Source organism: Anoplopoma fimbria, chromosome 1 (genome assembly GCF_027596085.1).
Source record: "Anoplopoma fimbria isolate UVic2021 breed Golden Eagle Sablefish chromosome 1, Afim_UVic_2022, whole genome shotgun sequence".
Taxonomy (NCBI): domain Eukaryota; kingdom Metazoa; phylum Chordata; class Actinopteri; order Perciformes; family Anoplopomatidae; genus Anoplopoma; species Anoplopoma fimbria.
The window spans coordinates 8886223-8906093 of NC_072449.1; the positions used below are offsets into that span (position 1 = coordinate 8886223).

Here is a 19871-nt window from a genome sequence, read left to right on the forward strand (position 1 = left end):
GTCCTTTGCAGCAATATTTGGAGATAAAATTGGACAGTTGTCAAAGCTCAGGTGTGTTATGTCGTGCATCATTACCTCTTATCAGAAACTTTAAGTCGAACAGTTGAAATAAAACAATTCTAGCTAAAGTGGGATCAAAACCACATTATCTCCATTATATCTTATACACATTGTAGAGCGGAGGAAAACAGTTTTCAGATTATCAAATTAAGTTCCTGCATCCTTTATTATGTTTCCACCAGAAAATACACCCAACATAACTTATGCTTTTGTCTAGATAACTCATAAAGATAAATATAAATAGAGGAAATTACATAAAAATCATAACAATTACACAAAAACACATAAAAGAGATATCAAAACCCTTTTAATGCAAAATGGTGGAGTGAGTATAAACGTGTGTCTTTCCATGCAGGACCTGAGAGGTCATCTGCATGCTGGGGCTCATAAGTTACAGTGCAGTAACCTTAATTTATATGATACATACAATAAACATATCCTTCATCTGTTCATGTAGTTCGATATTAATATTTTGAATAAATATTAATGACTTGGTTGGAAAAAAAGATACACCGAAGCCTGTTCGTCTGAGGCATCCTCAGTTGAACTATAATTAGTGATTAAAGATCTAATGTTCAGTGTGTGTGTGTGTGTGTGTGTGTGTGTGTGTGTGTGTGTGTGTGTGTGTGTGTGTGTGTGTGTGTGTGTGTGTGTGTGTGTGTGTGTGTGTGTGTGTGTGTGTGTGTGTGTGTGTGTCTAAATGTCCTTTCTTCAGATGTTCAGAGAGCCTCAGAGGAAAAGGCTGAATCACTGACTTGATTGTACTCACTTTATGCCCTGACCACAAGTATTCTCACATAGGCACACATTCCAAGACTTTCTTTGCCCTCGTTATAAAGTTAACGGATTTGACCACTTCCACTGACCTCCAGTGACCCATAAAAAAAGGACACGCTGTTCCCTTTAATGGTCTTTCTTAAACACTCACACACAGATTTATATTACATTTAGACACGTTATGCTCCCGTGTTTCCTCCCATCAAGTGTCCAATATTAATCTCATCTAATTCCATCTTTGTCCCCTTCTAACCCCTGTTATCTATTCATACATTACATTACATTACATTACAGTCATTTAGCAGACGCTTTTATCCAAAGCGACTTACAGGAAGTGTATTCAACATAGGTATTCAAGAGAACTACTAGTCACCAGAAGTCATAAGTGCATCTCCTTTCTTAAACAAGCATCTTAAAGCATAAGCCAGAGCAAAAGTATAGTGCAGAGGCAAATTACTACGAAAACAATAATTGCAACAGACTAATACGAATATAATAAGTGCCACAAACTACTACGAATAGGATAAGTGCAGTAAACAAATACGAATTCAATAAGTGCAGCGAACTGATACGAATTCAATAAGTGCAACAACTAATACGAATGCAATAAGTGCTACGAGGAAGGCTCAGGGTAGTACTTCTTGAAGAGGTGAGTTTTCAGCCTGCGCCTAAAGATGGGCAGCGACTCTGCTGTCCTGACGTCAGTGGGGAGTTCATTCCACCACTGAGGGGCCAGGACAGAAAAAAGCTGTGACCGGGTGGATCGGCCGCAGGGACCTCTGAGCGACGGGGCAACCAGTCGCCCCGAGGCAGCAGAGCGAAGTGGTCGGGCGGGGGTGTAGGGCTTGACCAAGGCCTGGAGATAGGATACACACACACACACACACACACACACACACACACACACACACACACACACACACACACACACACACACACACACACACACACACACACACACACACACACACACACTGACTCCACCCTTTGTGCAACGCCAAACTGTCACTGCACATCGCCCCTTCTGTTACATGATCTAACCAGAAACAAGCGTCATCTTTCCATCCCCGGTACCCTTTTATGCAATATTTTAATACAAGTCGTAGATTGTTCTGTAGATTTAAAATACATACATGACTTGTTTAATAGGCCTTTTGCAGGGTTGATATGGGTTTATATGGCCTTAAAAGGTGTTTATCTCCAGGAGACTGTGGAGATAGAAAATATAGCTTTATTGCCCCTTCATACCCGTCATAGTGTTTCATTTTACTTTAATCAGGTGTCAGATGACTATTATATGAAGCATTAATTATAGGTAATTAAATGAAAAGAGTTTACATCAGATTGTATTGAAATAAAAACCTGTTGCAGATTAAAAAGAGTAAATACAGAATGAAATAACTGAAATAAATTACGCACTATAAATGGCCAGTTATGAGCAAAGTCTGTCATCCAAAACTGATGTTTTTTTCAAATGAGATGCATTTGTGTAATACTAAAGTCTAAACAAGCTTAAATTATTGCCAGAAAAAGGTCACTCAGTCACGTTATAATTTCCTTAGTTGTCTCAATGTTGGCTGCGGTTATTAATCTTATGATGTGGAATGGTGCAGATGTTGATCAAAACCAGTTGTGATGTGACAGTGAAAAGACAAGTTTAGTATCCAGCAGACAATGGTCTCCCCCGAGCAGAGTGCTGGGATTATGGGGTGGGAATAAAGTGAATGAAAGACATATGAGAGGAAAGGCATGAAGGAAGGAGTAGAGGGAGGCAAAAAGAGAAAAGAATGATGGACAGGGAGGAGAATGTTGAGATGCTTAAAAGTAGGAAGGGAAGGAAGGAAGGAGGGTGAGAGAGAGGGTGGGAGGCAGTGGAGACTAAGCCTGTGGTTGCAGTGGTTTCTTCACACACTGTCTGGCCGTCGCATGCACACAGCCTGGGTCACAGGGGCCACACACAATCCACACACACACACACACACACACACACACACACACACACACACATATGAAACGTGACAGCTTGTCCTTGATTCGGAATAACTGACAGGAAGTTAAAAACAGAGAGACGGAGCGTGAGGAAAAGAGGAGGCAGAGGGGGGAAAAAAGAGTGAAAGTGTCAGAAAGTGGAGAGAGTAAAAGATTTAAAAGTCAAGAGAGGTCAGGAGTATCTGTGCAGCTCCTCATCCATCTGTTAAATGTGAGAGGACTTGTTTCAAGTGGTTTCAAGCAGCGGTGGAATGTTTTCGTGACAGAAATTATGATCCCAAAAAAACTCTCTCTTCTGTCCGTCCCTATGCAGAGAAGTGGTTTAATGCCTCAGGCTTTACACAATTAGGCTAATAAAATACTTTCAAAGATTAATGTCAGCAGCACGTCTATAAGATAGGTTCTTCAGCTATGTTTACCACTTTCTAACGGCTCTTTGTTCTCTCTTCTGTTTTTGTATTTTCTCAATTTTTTCTCCCAGAGTGGAAAGTATTATATCATCCTTGTCTGGGTTTTATACTTTCATTGTGGCTCTCAGTCCTTTATTGTTCGCTTGTCATAAATTGCCATTTGCTGTGAATTCATATGTCAAGTTTTTAACAAGGCAGTCGGTTCCTGCTTTGAAAGCGTGGCGAGTGTGAGAAGATTCTTGACTTCTTAATCATCTTTCCAGGTGGAGAGTTTATGTCCCTGAAAAAAAAAAAAAGCATAGAGGCCGTATGAGGTGATGTCAAGGAAGATTCCTGTTGATCCACGTTGTTGATTCATACACAATAAAAAAGGATTTAAAATCGCCCTTGAGCTTCGCTGTTAGAATCGTATATCATTTGGAGTAGAGTCAGCTTTTTTCTGTATGCGTGTGCAGACGCAGATTGTATCAGCATAAAGCGGAAAAATGGAATGTGCCTTTTGATGAGGTAGCAGCAGCTCACACTGCACACGCACCCACACATACACACTCGCCTGTCCTTAAAAGCAGTCTGCCGTGAGAGTGAATGAGAGAGTGCTCCCAGATTTTCCCATCAGTCCTCCCTGTAATCCCCCCAGACCTCCTTCTGAGGGCTGAATTTGCACGCTCACACTCCCCAGGGGGCGCACACACGCATAGACACACATACCAACACACACACATGTGCAGATGCAGGCTTAAAGTTGATTTAAAACTTCTACCTTTGCAGGGGTCTGCTTTTTTTGATAATCAGGGAGCCAGAATTATATCCGACAGCGGGATACAAACACGCAGGCAGTGATGCATCAGCACTTTGTTGTATATTAAAAAGGTTTCATCTTCATAAAACATCAAATCCGCACTTCCAGAGGTTTTTTCACCAGTTAAGACTTAACTGCAAAAGCCTTAAAGAGTCTGCGTTTTGGACACAAAAAGATGGACAATAATCGTCATTATCCCGTTCATGTAAAGTAGAAATGTCAGAATCATCATCATCATCCCGAACCTATCAATCAGAAAAGTTTTCAAACTGGTGGATAGTTTCATATTTCATGTCTCACAGCAAATAATGTTATGTCTCCTCTCTGAATCCCATCTTTCAACAAGGCTGGGACACATTTAAATGAGTTTCAGGAGTCACATCTTGGCATTAAACTTGCAACTCTTGAGGAGCATTCATGCATGGCTGTCTGTCTGCGTCTATTTTTGTGCCTGTGTGTGTGTGTGTGTGTGTGTGTGTGTTGTGTGTGTGTGTGTGGGGGTGTGGTGGGTGTGTGGGTGGGGGTGGGGGTGTGTGTGCTTGTACGCGTGTGTGTGTGTGTGTGTGGTGAGTAGGCTGATGTGATTAGCCAAAGCCAGTGGAGTGAAAAATATTGTGTCTGCCCTGAGTAGGAAGAGAGGGAATGTAGCTGCTGCTCTTCATTATACAGCAGATCATCCACTCCGCTATCAGATATACACAGAGTCAAGTGTGCTTGTACACACACACACACACACACACACACACACACACACATTGCTCACACACCCTTTCTTGTACAGATGGGCCCACTTACTCACACATAGGGCTATATCGCAGTGGCTGTGTCACATAGGGAAATGTTCTCATGTCATCAGCCATTGCCGCGATCTCTATCTGTATACATATTAGTAGTAAACACAGTGTCCTAACTTGACTGTTGCTGGATTAGGATCCATGCTGCTTCACATCTTATCAGCCGGACCAGCTGCTGAAATTACACATTATGTTTGGATTTGGATCCAAACCTGGATTCCCCCTGCTATCTCAACTCTCCTTCTTTTACAGATGTTCCTTTTCCCTCATCATCTCCCTCTCATCTCCCTTTTCCCCAGAGGCTGTTGAGTGTTCTTGCTAAATATTCTTTATGCAACCTGACATGCTGAGAGGATCATCAAAAAACAAGCATGTGCAAATATTATCAGAGCTTTTTGGATTGGGAGGATATAGATGTGATGCTGGCTTACTTACTTATCTATTCAACTGCAGAAAGTGCTGCACTGACTAAAATGGTTAATGCAATCTTGCGTGTGTGGTTTGTGAGTGAGAGCATTTTACACATCCTTCACTCACTGACTGTCATATCTGCTCGTGTCACTGCATGTTATCTTCTAAAAGGTGCGCTGATCTGTTTCTCTGACTTTCGAAGCTGGTGTCAGAATGTATACACTTTTTTCTGAAAGAATTGTTGTAAAACTCCAGAAGCTAAATAAGCCTGTGACTGTGAACATATGGGAATCGAAGGGCAATAGCAGCGGAGGGGTAATCATTTTAGAAACAAATGGAAGACTGGCAGCTTCTGTATCATGTAAGGGAATGAGTTATTAGGGCCGTTTCTATTTGAACATGGTTTCAGATGTTGCTGTTGCCTGATGCTACATTATCTTTTCATTACATTGTGGAAGCTTTATGTTATCAGATTCACTTTAGTTTAAAAATGTTTTGAAGAAATTTAAGGATCCAGTGTGTCGGATTTAGGGGGACGTATTGGCAGAAATGGAATGTCATTTTCAACACTTTTTTCTGTTATGTATATGACCTAACTAGGAATTGTGTTTTTTGTTAGCTTAGAATGAGCATTTCATATCTACACACTGTAGAAAGCAGGTCCTTGTCCATGGAGTCCACCATGTTGAAACTGCCATGTTTCTAGTAGCCCGGAATGGACAAACCAAACACTGGCTCTAGAGAGGGCCTTTGAAAGCGAGATATCTGAATTACTAATGCAGTATGTGTGTATGTAGCCATGAGTATTCATATGTTTTTTCTTGTGTGTGTGTTTGCAGGGAGATATTGATAGAGTCCCATGGCAGAGCCCTGACCAAGATGGAGGAAGACTGCAGACAGCAAATGCCCTCAAAGGTAAACCTTTAAAAATATTTTAATACTAACGATAATCCTATTAATGCCAATTACATATAAAAGCAGTAATATCGGTATTCCCTTAGCCAATTTGTAGGTTCGGGACCTTTGCTGATCCAGGCATTTTATTTTATGGCTCGGTCTCTGCTCTATAAAACCTGATCAGTTCCAAAACTGTGATTGCCAGAAATGTCCCATTTGGCTCCTTTAAAAAATTGGAAACACACAGCATTGAGAGCAAGTTAACGGCTGCCCAACACATTTCAATTGCCTGCTAATTTCTATTTAGACCATATCAGGTACAGTACACTATGCTGTTATATTATTTTAAAAAATTATAATTAAATGTGACCCAGACATCCTTATAATTAACTAAAGATTTTCATTGTGTAACTGGATATTGGTTATATGGTCTTTAGATGTAACATTGTCATTATGTTTAATGAACTCAAACAAATCCGAACATTACTCATTACTCATTACTCAGTGACTCTGGGTGTATCAGTTCAAGACTGGCCAACATTTAGTTCCAGTCTGTTGAAGTAAATAGACGCTAGGACGGCATCCAAGCCATTGTCACAGTTCAGAGGAGTTGAATAGGGAGGATCCTGACACACGCAATGTGGATAAGATTATGAGGCTTCTAGACCACCAGTCTGTTTTAAAACAGATAAACTGAAAAACACGCACACACATACACAGAAACACAGAAAATCAATCTGTCTTTTATTAGTCAAACAGTGTAGTAGTGTCTCTTACACTGTCTGCATGTCTGGCTGCAACAGTGACAGAGGTTTAGTTGAAAGTCTCAACAAAGAGGACATATTGCCCAAAAAAAAAAAAAAAAAAAGAATAGCATTAAATAACTGCTGCCTCATGTTGGTATTCTTTTTCGGTCTTGTTAACTTTTTTTTCTTAGTATTAGAACAACAGTGTTGCTTCACATCGAACAGCACTGTGTCTTTTCTTAGGATCTGGATCAGATTACTGGTTTTAAAATTGCAGACCATGATATTGGAGATTGAGGACAGTTGCTTCAGTTGTCAGATTATACGTAAAACAATCAAACAGAATCAGTTGAATGCATTTTTGTGAATAGAACAGTAGAGTAGAATGTTTTACCTTTTGAAAACATAATAAAATTCGACCAATTTTCTTGTTATCATGACTCATTGTAATTCTGCCCAGTCATGACACTCTTTCCATAAGTAATGCTAACTTTTTTTTTTCTGAAATACTTGTAGAACAGTGTTGTGGAAATCGCAATGACATGCGCAGCTCCATAAATTAATAGCACAGTGGCTTTAAATTGTGGATCAGATCACACTACGCACTGAGCTATTCCTCATATAACATATTCATCAAACTGAGTCAACCTCTTACAAATAAAAAAATTGTCCAGCATCATCAACCATGCAAGTATTGAGGAGGTGGATCAGATGGTTGATCGCAGAGGAAAAGTCGTTTCTAGCGGAAATACTTTCCCGCCATATTCACTTTGAAAGTGTTACGGACAATGACGAAACACCAACACTCTACCAGCCAATGATGTAACCTCACCACTCAGCATCTTCATCACTCAATCGGTGACTCAGTGACAGACTCGAGCAGGATTTGCAGCGGTCCAGCCAAAAATTGCTAAATGCAGTACATGCTGACAGATAAACACATAGGTCTACATTAAAGCATTTACTGCACATGTAAACTGATATTTGTGTGGCACAGAGGATATTTAAATGTAACTGCCCCCTTACTTATATGTGTTATTATCATCTTAGGAGACTCATGCGATTGCTTGCATGTGAGTGCGTGCGTCCTTGTTTAAGTGTGCACTTCTGAGTCTGTTTATTGTGATTTCTATTATATTTTGTAACTTTATATATATTGTAATACAGCTAACTCCCTGATTGTTTTCAATTTCCAGTTTGGAATAAATCATTTCTAAACTACGTTATCCTTTGAGTCAGCTTGCACTCTATGGGTGTAATATATGCACTAGGACGGTTTCCACACACGTGTTCATACAAGTTATTGTTCATTATGGGCTTCCTGGCTTATTCCTGGCACGAAAAGGAAGTGATCACTTTTTGAATACAAATGGCAGCTGCGTACATACTCACATACACACACACACACACACACTCAGACACACAAAAGGATATACACACATAAACCATCCTCACACGCACACTCACCAAGCAAAGAGGAAGTGGTGTTTTCTCATTTGATCCGGCACACGCAATCTTAGTTTCTCATACAGTCTCTCAAACCACAAGAACAATACACACGCACACACACAGGCTAAAATTTACACATTTTCACAAGCCATTCTGTTGTTTTCTTTCTCTGTCACACAGAGAAAAAAAACAACAGAATGGCTGTTGCAAGTGTCAAAAAAGTGTCTTTTTTGACACTTGCCCGTATAAATGCACACAGGCACACACACACACACACACACACACACACACACACACACACACACACACACACACACACACACACACACACACACACACACAGTAAACACACACAACCATGACCTAAGCCCGTGGCACTGAAGCTCATTTTGTTTGATCTTCTTGAAAACAAGGTAGCCTTTGCTAAGCCTGAATGAAAACATGTCACATGCAACTTTAGCCCCACTCTATCAAGAGCCAAATCTGCTGCTTCATTTCCCTGACAATTCAATTTTTGACTGTTAGAGTTTAATGACAAGGCCAGTCACACAGCTGTCATCGTCACACTTTGTGACAGAACTTTGCATAACTACAGTGCCCCTTCATTAATGGAAATGTATTTAGTCATATAATACAACCCATGATTCATATCAGACACATCTTCAGTGTGTATAAGTGTTCCTGTTAAACCCTGTGAAAAATCTTTGCGTGACCGTCCTTCTTCCTGTTTATATCATGAAGTAAATCAAGACTTCACTGTCCCTTTTGGACTTCAGAGACATCAGAGATAATCATTTTAGAGAATCAAACACAGACCATAGGATGTCATCTAGACTGAACATCTACTTTGAGGTTTTTTAATTTTAATGGTCAAATGCAATAGGGTTATCATTACTGTGTGTGAGAAAGAACCCACACTCTTATACTGGTGTGTCAATGTATCCTTTGTCTTCTTCTTCTTCCTTTGATTTCATAGCTGGCTGCCGCCCTTGAAAAGCAGAGAACCCAGAATGCATTGCACCTGAGGGAGCAGATGGAGGAGTTGCGCAGGGAGGTGGAGTTAGAGCGCACAATTGACAGGGAGAAGAACCAACTGCTGCTTCTACAATACCAGCAGGACAATACACAGCTTCAGCAGAAGGTGCATACATGTTAATTGGAAATGAAAATAAAAATGGCACTGAATACTACACAATATTATATTGCAGTAATATATGATTGACATGCACTTGTAATAGGAAGCTTATAATTTTTATAAAGCTTCTTCAGTAGTCTTTTCTTTTGTCTTTCTTTCTTTGCCCTCCTCCCCAGCTTCCCTGTTCTGTACCCTTTCGTCACATCTTTCAATCACCATATTTTGAGAAGAAATCAAACTAGATGACATGAAGATAAATGATCCTGAGGTTGCAGAGCATATGACAAACCATGCGTCACATCGTATATTGATTTTCCTTCTGCTGTCTTCTTAACTTTCTTTCCTTCACCTTCTTCCTTCTCTTTTGGTTGCTTCATTTCCCTCTCTGTCCACTGCCTGTCTGTCTATTTCCTCTGTGGGACTTTCTACCTTCCAGGGATTTAAGATTTTCCATTTTGTTTTTGCATGTAATGCATGTCTGATGAGCTTATGTTTTTGTCTGTATTTCTGTTTCATATTTGTCCATTATTCCCTTACATGCCTTTCGTATGATTGGAAACAACATTATGAACACACGCTCTACAGACTAGTGACACACACACACACACACACACACACACACACACACAAATGCAGAGTGTGAATGATCCCTGTGGTTAGTCTCTGTATGTACTAAGGGGATAAAGAAGGAAGAAAGACAGAGAGAGGCATCACATCTAGACAGTGGGGGTGTGACAACAGAAAACAATGACACATTAGGTGAACTGGCTTCCTATGGTTACCACACACTGAAATACATTTCCGCCCACAGTACAGCTTATAGCATGAGTAACAGCCAAAACACAAGGACGTTTCAATACACTTACCATCACTAATATTACATGTAGTGTCAGTTGATGAATTTCCGTAGTGAAGTAAGACTGAAAATTCCAACTCGACCCCTTCAGCTTCCACTGTGTCTGGCTCTGCATATTCCCCTTCTACCCACTTCCTGTGCAGAACCTAGACAGAGCAACAGAAAACATGTTGCCTCCAACATATGGCACAGAACCTCCTAACATTTATGTCATTTTGATTTCCATGTAATCTTTGCTGCAGATTTGGGTGAGTCCTTGTAAGATCAGAATGCTGAAAAGCATAATGTCTTGAGGTATTTGATATGGTATATGTACATACATATGATGAATGAAATTCATGAATGAATGAACAAAGAGCAAATCCACAACCGTCCTTGAGTTTCTTTGATGTTTCTATCCACAAATTGGAATCTACTATTTATTCTTCTCTAGCTGGAGGAGAGAGAGCAGCTGCTAGGAGGACTGCAAGACGAGCTGCAGGAGGAGAGGAGAATCAGGGTGGAGGAGAGGGGGAGGAGTGAGGAGACGATACGCCAGGAGCTGCAGCGCTCCCAACAGCAGGAGGCACACCAGCTGAGCCGAGCTGAGGCTGAGCTACAGCAGGTGACTGAGAGGAATGCTGAACTTCGAGAAGAGGTGTGTGTATGTCATTTGTTTGTGCATGTGTGTGACCAATGTTTCTCAACTGTGTGGTGTTCAGTTGTCCACACAAGAATAAGAAATACAGAAAAAAAAATGTCACTTTACATGTGAAAACAAAATGAGATATGCATTTGATTTATAATATTCCACTGGTGTGTTTCTGTGCCAATCCTATTCATACAGAGTTGGATTTAATTTAGTTAGTGTGTGTTTTTGTGAGTTTAGGAAGAGCAAAAGGAAGTGAGTGAGGACACTTACAGTCACATACACAATCCCACACGAGCAAACTCTTGCCATATAGCTTCACTTTAATTCTCATTTCTCTCAGAATGTATCTTGTTTTTCTGAAGGTGCAAGTTCCAAGATTGGTAGCATTTTGATTGCCTCTCAAACGCTCTCATCATGTCAACAGCTAGCAGATGCAACTGCAGATTGGATGATGATTCTCTGCGGGGCTGTCACTAGAAGCAACCCCTCTCACGTTACACGTAGTACTTTAATTTCCCCGCTGCGGGACTAATAAAGGATTATCTTATCTTATCTTATCTTAATCTGTTGCTGTTGTAGCCATTAGTGCAGCTTTATTTTTCTGAAATCCTAAATACACATAAAAACTGTCAGCCCAGCACCAAAAGAATTTGCACGTGGGTTGGAGCAAATCTTATGTACACAACTTAAACAATCCCAGCTGAATTATAAATGAAGGGGCAAAGATCCCACTGAATAATTCATTCTGCATTTAATCCGTAACAGTTGTTTTCTATCACACAAATGTGCACAAATGTGACTATCCTGTCCATTGTACACAACAACAGAGGATTCATTGAAGGCTGCGAACAGTGGGTCGTTCTGTTAATGTATGTAGGATAGGATGCTTCGTCTGAGGGGGACGATTCGGTTATATACAGGTCAATCAATATCACAGAAAACCCATCAATAAAAGTTGGAGGCAGGCGTCCATCCTAAGTCTGGGAAGGTCACTAAGTCAAGTCGGTGCCTCCAATCCTCTTCTCAGCATTTCTTCATCAACCTCCTTCCCTTCTCCTCCACCTCACTCTCTCATTCGGCTCAGCGTTGTCTCGTGCTGCAGTCCGACAGTCGACCCACTGTCTCTTTAACCGCCTCCCTCTCGGAGTGGCTGTCCAGATCTAGGTTCAGCCGGTTCAAGGTGCCCTGATGCCAATTTCACAGCTGACATGCTCTTTTATGTCATTCATGGACCTTCAGCACAGCAGCTCCTTCCCCCCAACCAACCTTTTTCTTTTCTGTTCTCTCTCATCTAATTTAAAGGGGACATTTTTTTTACTGTGCTGTTTTTACTGTGTGGTTTACAGATCAATCAGTGTAATCCCTTTAGATGACCTTTGATTTTTATTAGATTTTTCCTTTCTTTCTTTCTTAATGTCTTTCTTTCTTTCTAGCCTTTTAACGCTGTCCTTCAGTTCTGTCTCTAATGATCCCTCTCAGTTCTTATCTAATTCAAACCCAAGCTTCTATCATCCTGTTCTTTAGAATAGTTGTATTGATCTTTGGCTGTTTGTATGTGTGTGTTGGTTAGAGATAATCAGGTTTTGATCATGACCTTGTGATATCACTCTGTTGCCAGGATACTGCTGCAATGTTGAGGCATTTTCATCATTAAATGTTAGAGCATGTGAGTGACCTTTCAACCAGTCAACTTTAAAGATACATCACTGAAAAAGTAATTTCAGTACTGAACAACAGAAATCAGACCTTAAAGTCTATTTCATTTTCAGAAAAACTGAAAAAAAAAAAAGATATAGAAATGTTTTATTGATGCTCCTTTAAGCATTTAAAGAACATATTTACCATTTGTTTTCCCACACTGCTCTATAAACTTTGTATATCATTGGGTGCTTCTACCAACAAATGCTGAACCTGATGACCTTATGGTGCCCATGTTTCTAGTTGTATCCAATAAATCAGCACACTGGTCACCACTAATGCAGTATTTCAATTGGTTGGTACGACTCGACTCTCTTTTTGTACCAGGCACAGTTTGTTTTCCACTGCAGATATTACCCCTTGTTGTAAATAATAAAAAAATAGCTGCCGCAGTTGAAGGTAGCTTGATTATTAAAGAATTGTTGGTTTCTGCAGGATGTCCACCTGTTATTATCGGCTCAGCTTGCTGACGAACAAGGTATCAGGAACTATCCACAACTGTTGCCATTAGAAAACAAAAAAAGAACAAAAAAATGTTTATGTTATGTTTAAATTATTATTTGCACGTGTAGTTTTTAGTTTTTTGAACTCACTGCTACAGTATTTTGTTCCAAACTTTTACAATATATCTCTCTAGCGCCAACAATATCTTCACACAGTTCATTTATAATCTTGTACAAATACGTGAGTCAATGGCTGGTACAGTACCGAGATGAGGTTAGAAATTAGTAAAGCTTCGGTGTGTAATTGTGCACATGGACACACACAAGAACACACACCCAAACACAATCTGGTGGTGCCCCATTCAGTCTGAGTCCCTCCCTCCCTCTGCTTTGTATTTTCTGTCTGCTCCCTCCCAAACTCTTTCTTTCTTTATTTAGTTTATCTCTCTCTCTCTCTCTCTCTCTCTCTCTCTCTCTCTCTCTCTCTCTCTCTCTCTCTCTCTCTCTCTCTCTCTCTCTCTCTCTCCCCCCTCCCTCCCTGTCTTGTCTCCCTCCCCCTCCCCCGCTCTGGTCTGATTGCAGTTGGACCAGGTCAAGAGGAAAAGGTCACTGTGTCTGGCGGAAAAGACGCCTGACCTTTAACCTCTCACTAACAACACTGAGGTCATAGGACACACACACATGCGAGGTCAAAAAGTTGTGTGTGTGTGTGTGTGTGTGTGTGTGTGTGTGTGTGTGTGTGTGTGTGTGTGTGTGTGTGTGTGTGTGTGTGTGTGTGTGTGTGTGTGTGTGTGTGTGTGTGTGTGTGTGTGTGTGTGTGTATCTGCGCTGCGCGATATATGTTTTAACTGCATTTGGGTAAGCTTGTTCCTCTTAAGGCAAGCATCTCTACATACTGTACATGTCTTGTGTGTTCTTCTTGTTTGTTTGTGTTCTTGTTGTTTGTGTGTGTGTGTGTGTGTGTGTGTGTGTGTGTGTGTGTGTGTGTGTGTGTGTGTGTGTGTGTGTGTGTGTGTGTGTGTGTGTGTGTGTGTGTGTGTTGCTGCTGGAATGTGGTTTACAGTGTTAGATTAAAAACAGGGGCTGTGTGGGTCTGCGTGTGACTTCCATCTAATAGCCCTGTAATCCTGCTCTTACTAGCAGCCCCTAATGATGGCTGTCTCTCTCTCTCTCTCTACCACTAGACTGGCATGCAAGACATCACACGCACACACACACGCAGGATGTAACACATGCCTGTATATAAACAGAGAGAAAGGAGACTTACACGACACGTCTTGCATACACACACAGAAAGGAAGTGGTCAAACACGTATGTTAAAACTGTCACACACACACACACTCTCACGATAATTGCAGACAATGGCATAAGGCGTGACACACCACACATGGAACATACATATAGAGGCATATGGGACCTATTAACACATATGCATATGTTGACAATTATAGACACATTCAAAGAAAACCATACGCAATATATGATCATAAAAAGCGAGTATACACACATTTACTACGTGTCTTTTATTGTTGGGGATTCCCCTCACGGAACAGTCAGGACCAGATTGACACGGGACGCACAGAGATGGTAGAGCTTTATGTCATCCGTTAAAGAAACACTTCAACCCCAAAATTATCTTTTGCATAAAAATCACTCACCCTGTGTTGCATTGAATTATTGAAGCAAACTTTGTTCTTCTGGCACATCTTTATGTTGAACAAGGAATCCAAAAAACGGAGAAAACTAGATTAAGTTAATGTGGGTCGAGTTTACACGACTGGATTAATAAACCTTGGATTATACTGTGTGAGTTGTGTCAGTTTGTCAATTGATGTTTTGATATAGTTTTATTAACATTAACTTCAATTAAACTATAATTGTAATGTATTTTTGTTTCAAAATGTTCATCTGGTAATTCAAGTTGGGTGTTTTATGTGATTTTTGACATTAGTGTTAGCCTAGAGATGCATTGGATTGGAAGTTTAACATGTTAAACAAAATGACCCTGTCTTCCTCTTACAAATGAGAAGTTAAATGAATTGCCAATAACACCAGTTGATCCATTGACACCTATGTTAATTCAATAAACTCAGGGTTTTTTATTCAACAGCCTTACTTTGTCTGGTATGACCAGTAGTTTATGGTGGCTATTGTCAGCAAACTAAACAAAAAGATATTGCTGTATAATGGACATTGCGTATTCAGTTCATTGACTTTAAGAATATTCTACTTGAGCTACTATAACTGTGTAACTATATTTTACTATTTACCTCGATTTAACGGCCGCCACAGTGTTGTTTTGTTGTTTTAAAAGAACATATGTGCCAATGTGCGAGATAATGACTTATGATTTGTGCGGATTAAATTGTATTAGATTACCAACTGGAATCTGCCACAAATTCTAGTATTTACATTTATTATCCGACCATTTTGGGATGCAAACAACACAAATCTGTTCAAATCAGCAGATGCTCGGAATGACGTAAACCATTCAAATGGCACGTGTTTGTAATTCAATGAGCCAGAGAGCAGTGTTTATGGACGTGAGCCATTACTGGTAGGAAATGAATGTTAAGTGATGAGAAAGCTATGAAGGGCCGTGCGAGAGCAGCAGGTTTTATTTTGGTTTTTCAAACTTTGGCTCAGGGCTTGAAGTGAGCAGCTAGCCTTTTTCTATCTGGCTTTCACATAACAAGAGCTTTAGTTTGTTTATGTCAGATTCACGGATAGAGGCTTTATTTCTCAGTAGACATGAAGATGTAAATAATGTAATGGATCGCATGATAACCTCCCACCATCAAATTTAGTGTATATTGTTTTTTCTATTCATTTAAGAAATGCACTTAATTGTATATGTGTATATATTCTTATATGCGTCTGTATGAATAGTTTATGTAAATATATTTTATTTGAGTCTGTAGCTTTATATGTCTGTATGCTGATTTTGCTGGGGATTAATTGGTGGTAATTTCATCTACGTATATTTTTAAACTGGTGCTCTACATGCTATTTATATTGGATCGCTGTGACCGTGTTAAGGTGGCTTGCCTGTGTGGGTTGACTGACTTTCTTTGTTTATGTCAGTGTCAGAGAGCTGGTCAGAATAACCACCTCTATATTTGGCATCCAAGTTGGGTCTCTCTCATCACGAAGAGTGAATAAATTCTTAAGACATAAGTACAGTATTTTGTCATAAATTGTAGTTTTTACATTTATGAACCAGTAAACAAACAATATATACCTTGTAAATAACTCAGCTTTACAACATGGCCTGACTCCAGCTTTGTACTCAACTCACATACATGAGTTTGTATTCATTTTCTCCTCTCACTCTCAGAAAGAATGTGAATATGCTTATTTTCCAAAAGTTTTCATTTTTTGGCTTGAAACTTAAATACGACTCTGTGTCTCTCTTCCCAACCTCCAGGTGGCGTTACTCCAGGAGACGGTGAGAAGGGAGTGTGAGGAGAGGGAGGAGCTGACTGCTGCTCTGTCTCAAACTCAAGCGGAGCTTCTTGGCCTGCGATCCCTAGCGTCTCATCAGGGCTCCTCCAGGTCTCCTCCAAGCCCCGTGGAGAGACAAACCCCCCCAGAGAACAAGCATTTCCATCTCCATAGTCAAACCCGGGTCACTCTTAGCCGCTCTTTGAACTCCCCAAACACACTGCGACCCTCCCCTCCATTAACAGACAAAGACAGAGGCCAGTGCACAGATGGAGGAGGAGCGGGGAGGGGGTTTGAGTCCTTGAATCAAGGTAAAAAAAGACGAGAGGGGACACTGCCCAGACTGAAAACCAGCAGCACAGTAAGAGAGGTCAAAAAGGTCAGTTCAGCGGTGGACAGGAAGGACAGACTGTAAAAAGCAATCAGAATGAAGGAGCATGTATGTTTTACATAACAGCTAGTGCAGTGGTTCAAAATAAAACACAGTTTCAGTGTTGTTTTGATATATATATATTTTTTAATTGTATTTTATTGTTACCTTATCATTTAATAATACACACAAATTTAGTCTAATATACTTATAATTGTCTAAACTCACACGCATACTCACGCACACATAAACACACACTTTAAGAACAAGACACAACTACTGAGTCCTGCTCGAACAGCTGTAAAACTCCCCAGACACACACACTCTGACAGACATGCACTTGTTTTTTCACAACCCCAACTCACGCAGTCTCCGTGGCACGCACAGGATAAACACACACACACTCACTCACACAGACACATGCAAACACCCACACCCACACACACACACACACACACACACACAGCCTGTCACAAGGGCAGGGCTAAAGGAGCATGACAGCGTGTCCCTTGCCACCCGTGGACAAAAACAAAAGGCAGGCGAACACAAAAGAAACTGTAAGGCAAGCACCCCCAGACACACATGCACACACACACACACACACACAACAATTACCAAGGCCTCACCAATCAGGCATTGTGTGTTATTGACATCATTCACTCCGTGCAAGGTCTTTCCATCCCCCCCCTGCTCTTCATCTCCCTCTACATTTGGGATGAATTGGCAGGATGGGAGAAATGTGTGAAGTGTGTGTGTGTGGCATGGAACTCATTTCCCCGCTCACTGGCACACACGGAAAGCTTTTAGTTCGACTTCCTCGTCACTCCGTCTGCGAGACAATGCAGGTGCACGTCGTTTGCACAGAAAAGGTGGGATGATAATGATTTGATCGTGCCAACGTTTCCTCTGTTTGCCAAAACACACACATATGGTTTATGCGCTTAAAAGTCTGGGTGCGTGGGGAGAGGACGTTCTGAAATATAAAACAATGAACCTTCTGTGTCATTAAAAGCTCATTTTCTACCTCCTCGTTTTTTGTCCCGATGGTTAAAATGGAACATTTCCTGCTACACATGGCAAAGTGGTTTCATGTTTTTTGTCATGAATTCTGGATACAGCTTATTTATTTACTTTATTCATTTGATGAACTTGGTTCCATAAGATTTTCTAATTAATCTTCCTCCACAATACAAACGCCGTAGCTGCTCCTTTTATGAAAAAAACATCAATACATATTCTATTTATTTGGCAAAGGCCTTTTCTTTTGTGCTCTTACTCTTTGTTGCCTTCCTGTGGCCTTGTGTGTGTTTACTCATTGCATGAGACTTTGCCGTGTGTGTGTGTCCCCAGTGAGTGATTGTTTCCGTAGTAACACCACCACCACTCCATTTTTTCAATCAAGTAATCTCACTGAAGGACATCGATTATATGGTCATCATCACAATGTGGTGTGTGTGTGTGTGTGTGTGTGTGTGTGTGTGTGTGTGTGTGTGTGTGTGTGTGTGTGTGTGTGTGTGTGTGTGTGTGTGTGTGTGTGTGTGTGTGTGTGTGTGTGCGTGTCCGTATGTTACAAGCTAGTAAGAATGTGCGATGTGTGTGATTGCAAGACCCGGTCCATGGGGGCGGGGGTTAGTTTTTCAATACTGGTGCCAGTTTCTGCACCAAAATTATTATTCTCTCATTCACATTGAGCAATATAAAGTGGGTTAACCCTTTAGTCATTTAACACAAATAAGTGAAAAAAAAGCTTGACAATTCATTCACAAAAACAGTATCAACTCAAGGTCCACTTACTGGCTTGTTCCGAAGATTCTGACCGCATCACACGGTCTTCATCATCACATGGTCTTCATCATCACATGGTCCTCATCAGTTGTCGTTGAACTGCATACGCTGAACTTTCCATTGTTCTTAGCACTTGTTTTCAATTTGGGCTTGAATGTTGAGCTCGGCGCTTCAGTCTCTTTGTCAACTTAAGTTTAGATTTAAATTAGCTTAAATTAACTGTTTAATCAAAGAATCACTAGACAAGAAAAAGAATATGACCAGACACTTGTCATTTTAGATGCTCTGTGCAAAAGATACCTTGTTGTAAATTCCAAAAATGTATTTATTATAGAGCCTTTTTTGTGGCTAACATTTTGACTTTTTCAAATCACGAAAAGCACGAGTGGAATTAATGACATTAATGATGGTTGAATTCTCTTTAGCTGCTTCAGTTCCATGGCTCTAGTATTGTTCATGCGGTCTCACTGTCACACTGACATGGCTGACTGGGTCACTTGAACAGAACAGAGCCATCATTAATGTTACTATTTCCACCTCTCTTTTTTTACTCCTTTGTCAACATGTCTGCTGTAAAAAAAAAAAAAAAGGGTCTAGTCCTGACATAAGCTGACCTGTTGACAACTGCTCACATGCTCTTCTGACCGTTGACCTTTCCTTTTATCCGGGTTAAACTTCCTCTGCATGTCTGCTGTATATTTTAAGAGATAACCTCTTCTCATGCCAGTCAGTGGCATAAACACACTCTCACTGCTTCTACTCTATCCCACAATACACACTGTTCTGACAACACACACTTTCTGTTGCCTGTCTCACTTCAAACATAAACACCCGTCTCTCTTTCTCTCTCTCTCTGGCACACACACACATAAATGTGTCCATTTGTCAATACTCTTTTCATATCTTTGACCTGATTTTATTATTCATCTACTGCGACCTAGTTTCTAAAAAGAAATTGCCTCTCAGCCTCTCTTTCTGTGCCTTCACTTTATTTTTGATCCAGTCATCTCTCTCTTTTCTACACTTACCGTGACCTGGTGTCCTTGCTGGTTTGTGTGTGTGTGTGTATGTGTGTGAATAGATACAACTCCTTAAAATACTTTCTACATCTTGATATGTATGTAATAGGCTCATAACATAAAGCCCCATTACTTTGACATGAATGATCACTATTAA

At 40.5% G+C, this 19871-nt stretch overlaps 1 protein-coding gene across 1 annotated transcript in view; it reads left to right on the forward strand.

Annotated features, from left to right (window-relative positions):
- Positions 1–17867, forward strand: part of lekr1 (leucine, glutamate and lysine rich 1) — a 70145-nt gene extending 52278 nt beyond the window's left edge. Inside the window, exons 8-11 of the mRNA XM_054604717.1 lie at positions 6080–6155; positions 9309–9473; positions 10757–10960; positions 16524–17867. Coding sequence (XP_054460692.1) covers positions 6080–6155; positions 9309–9473; positions 10757–10960; positions 16524–16955 — 877 coding nt within the window. The 3' untranslated portion in view covers positions 16956–17867. The remainder of the gene's footprint in view (positions 1–6079; positions 6156–9308; positions 9474–10756; positions 10961–16523) is intronic.
- The last annotated feature ends 2004 nt before the right edge of the window (positions 17868–19871 follow it).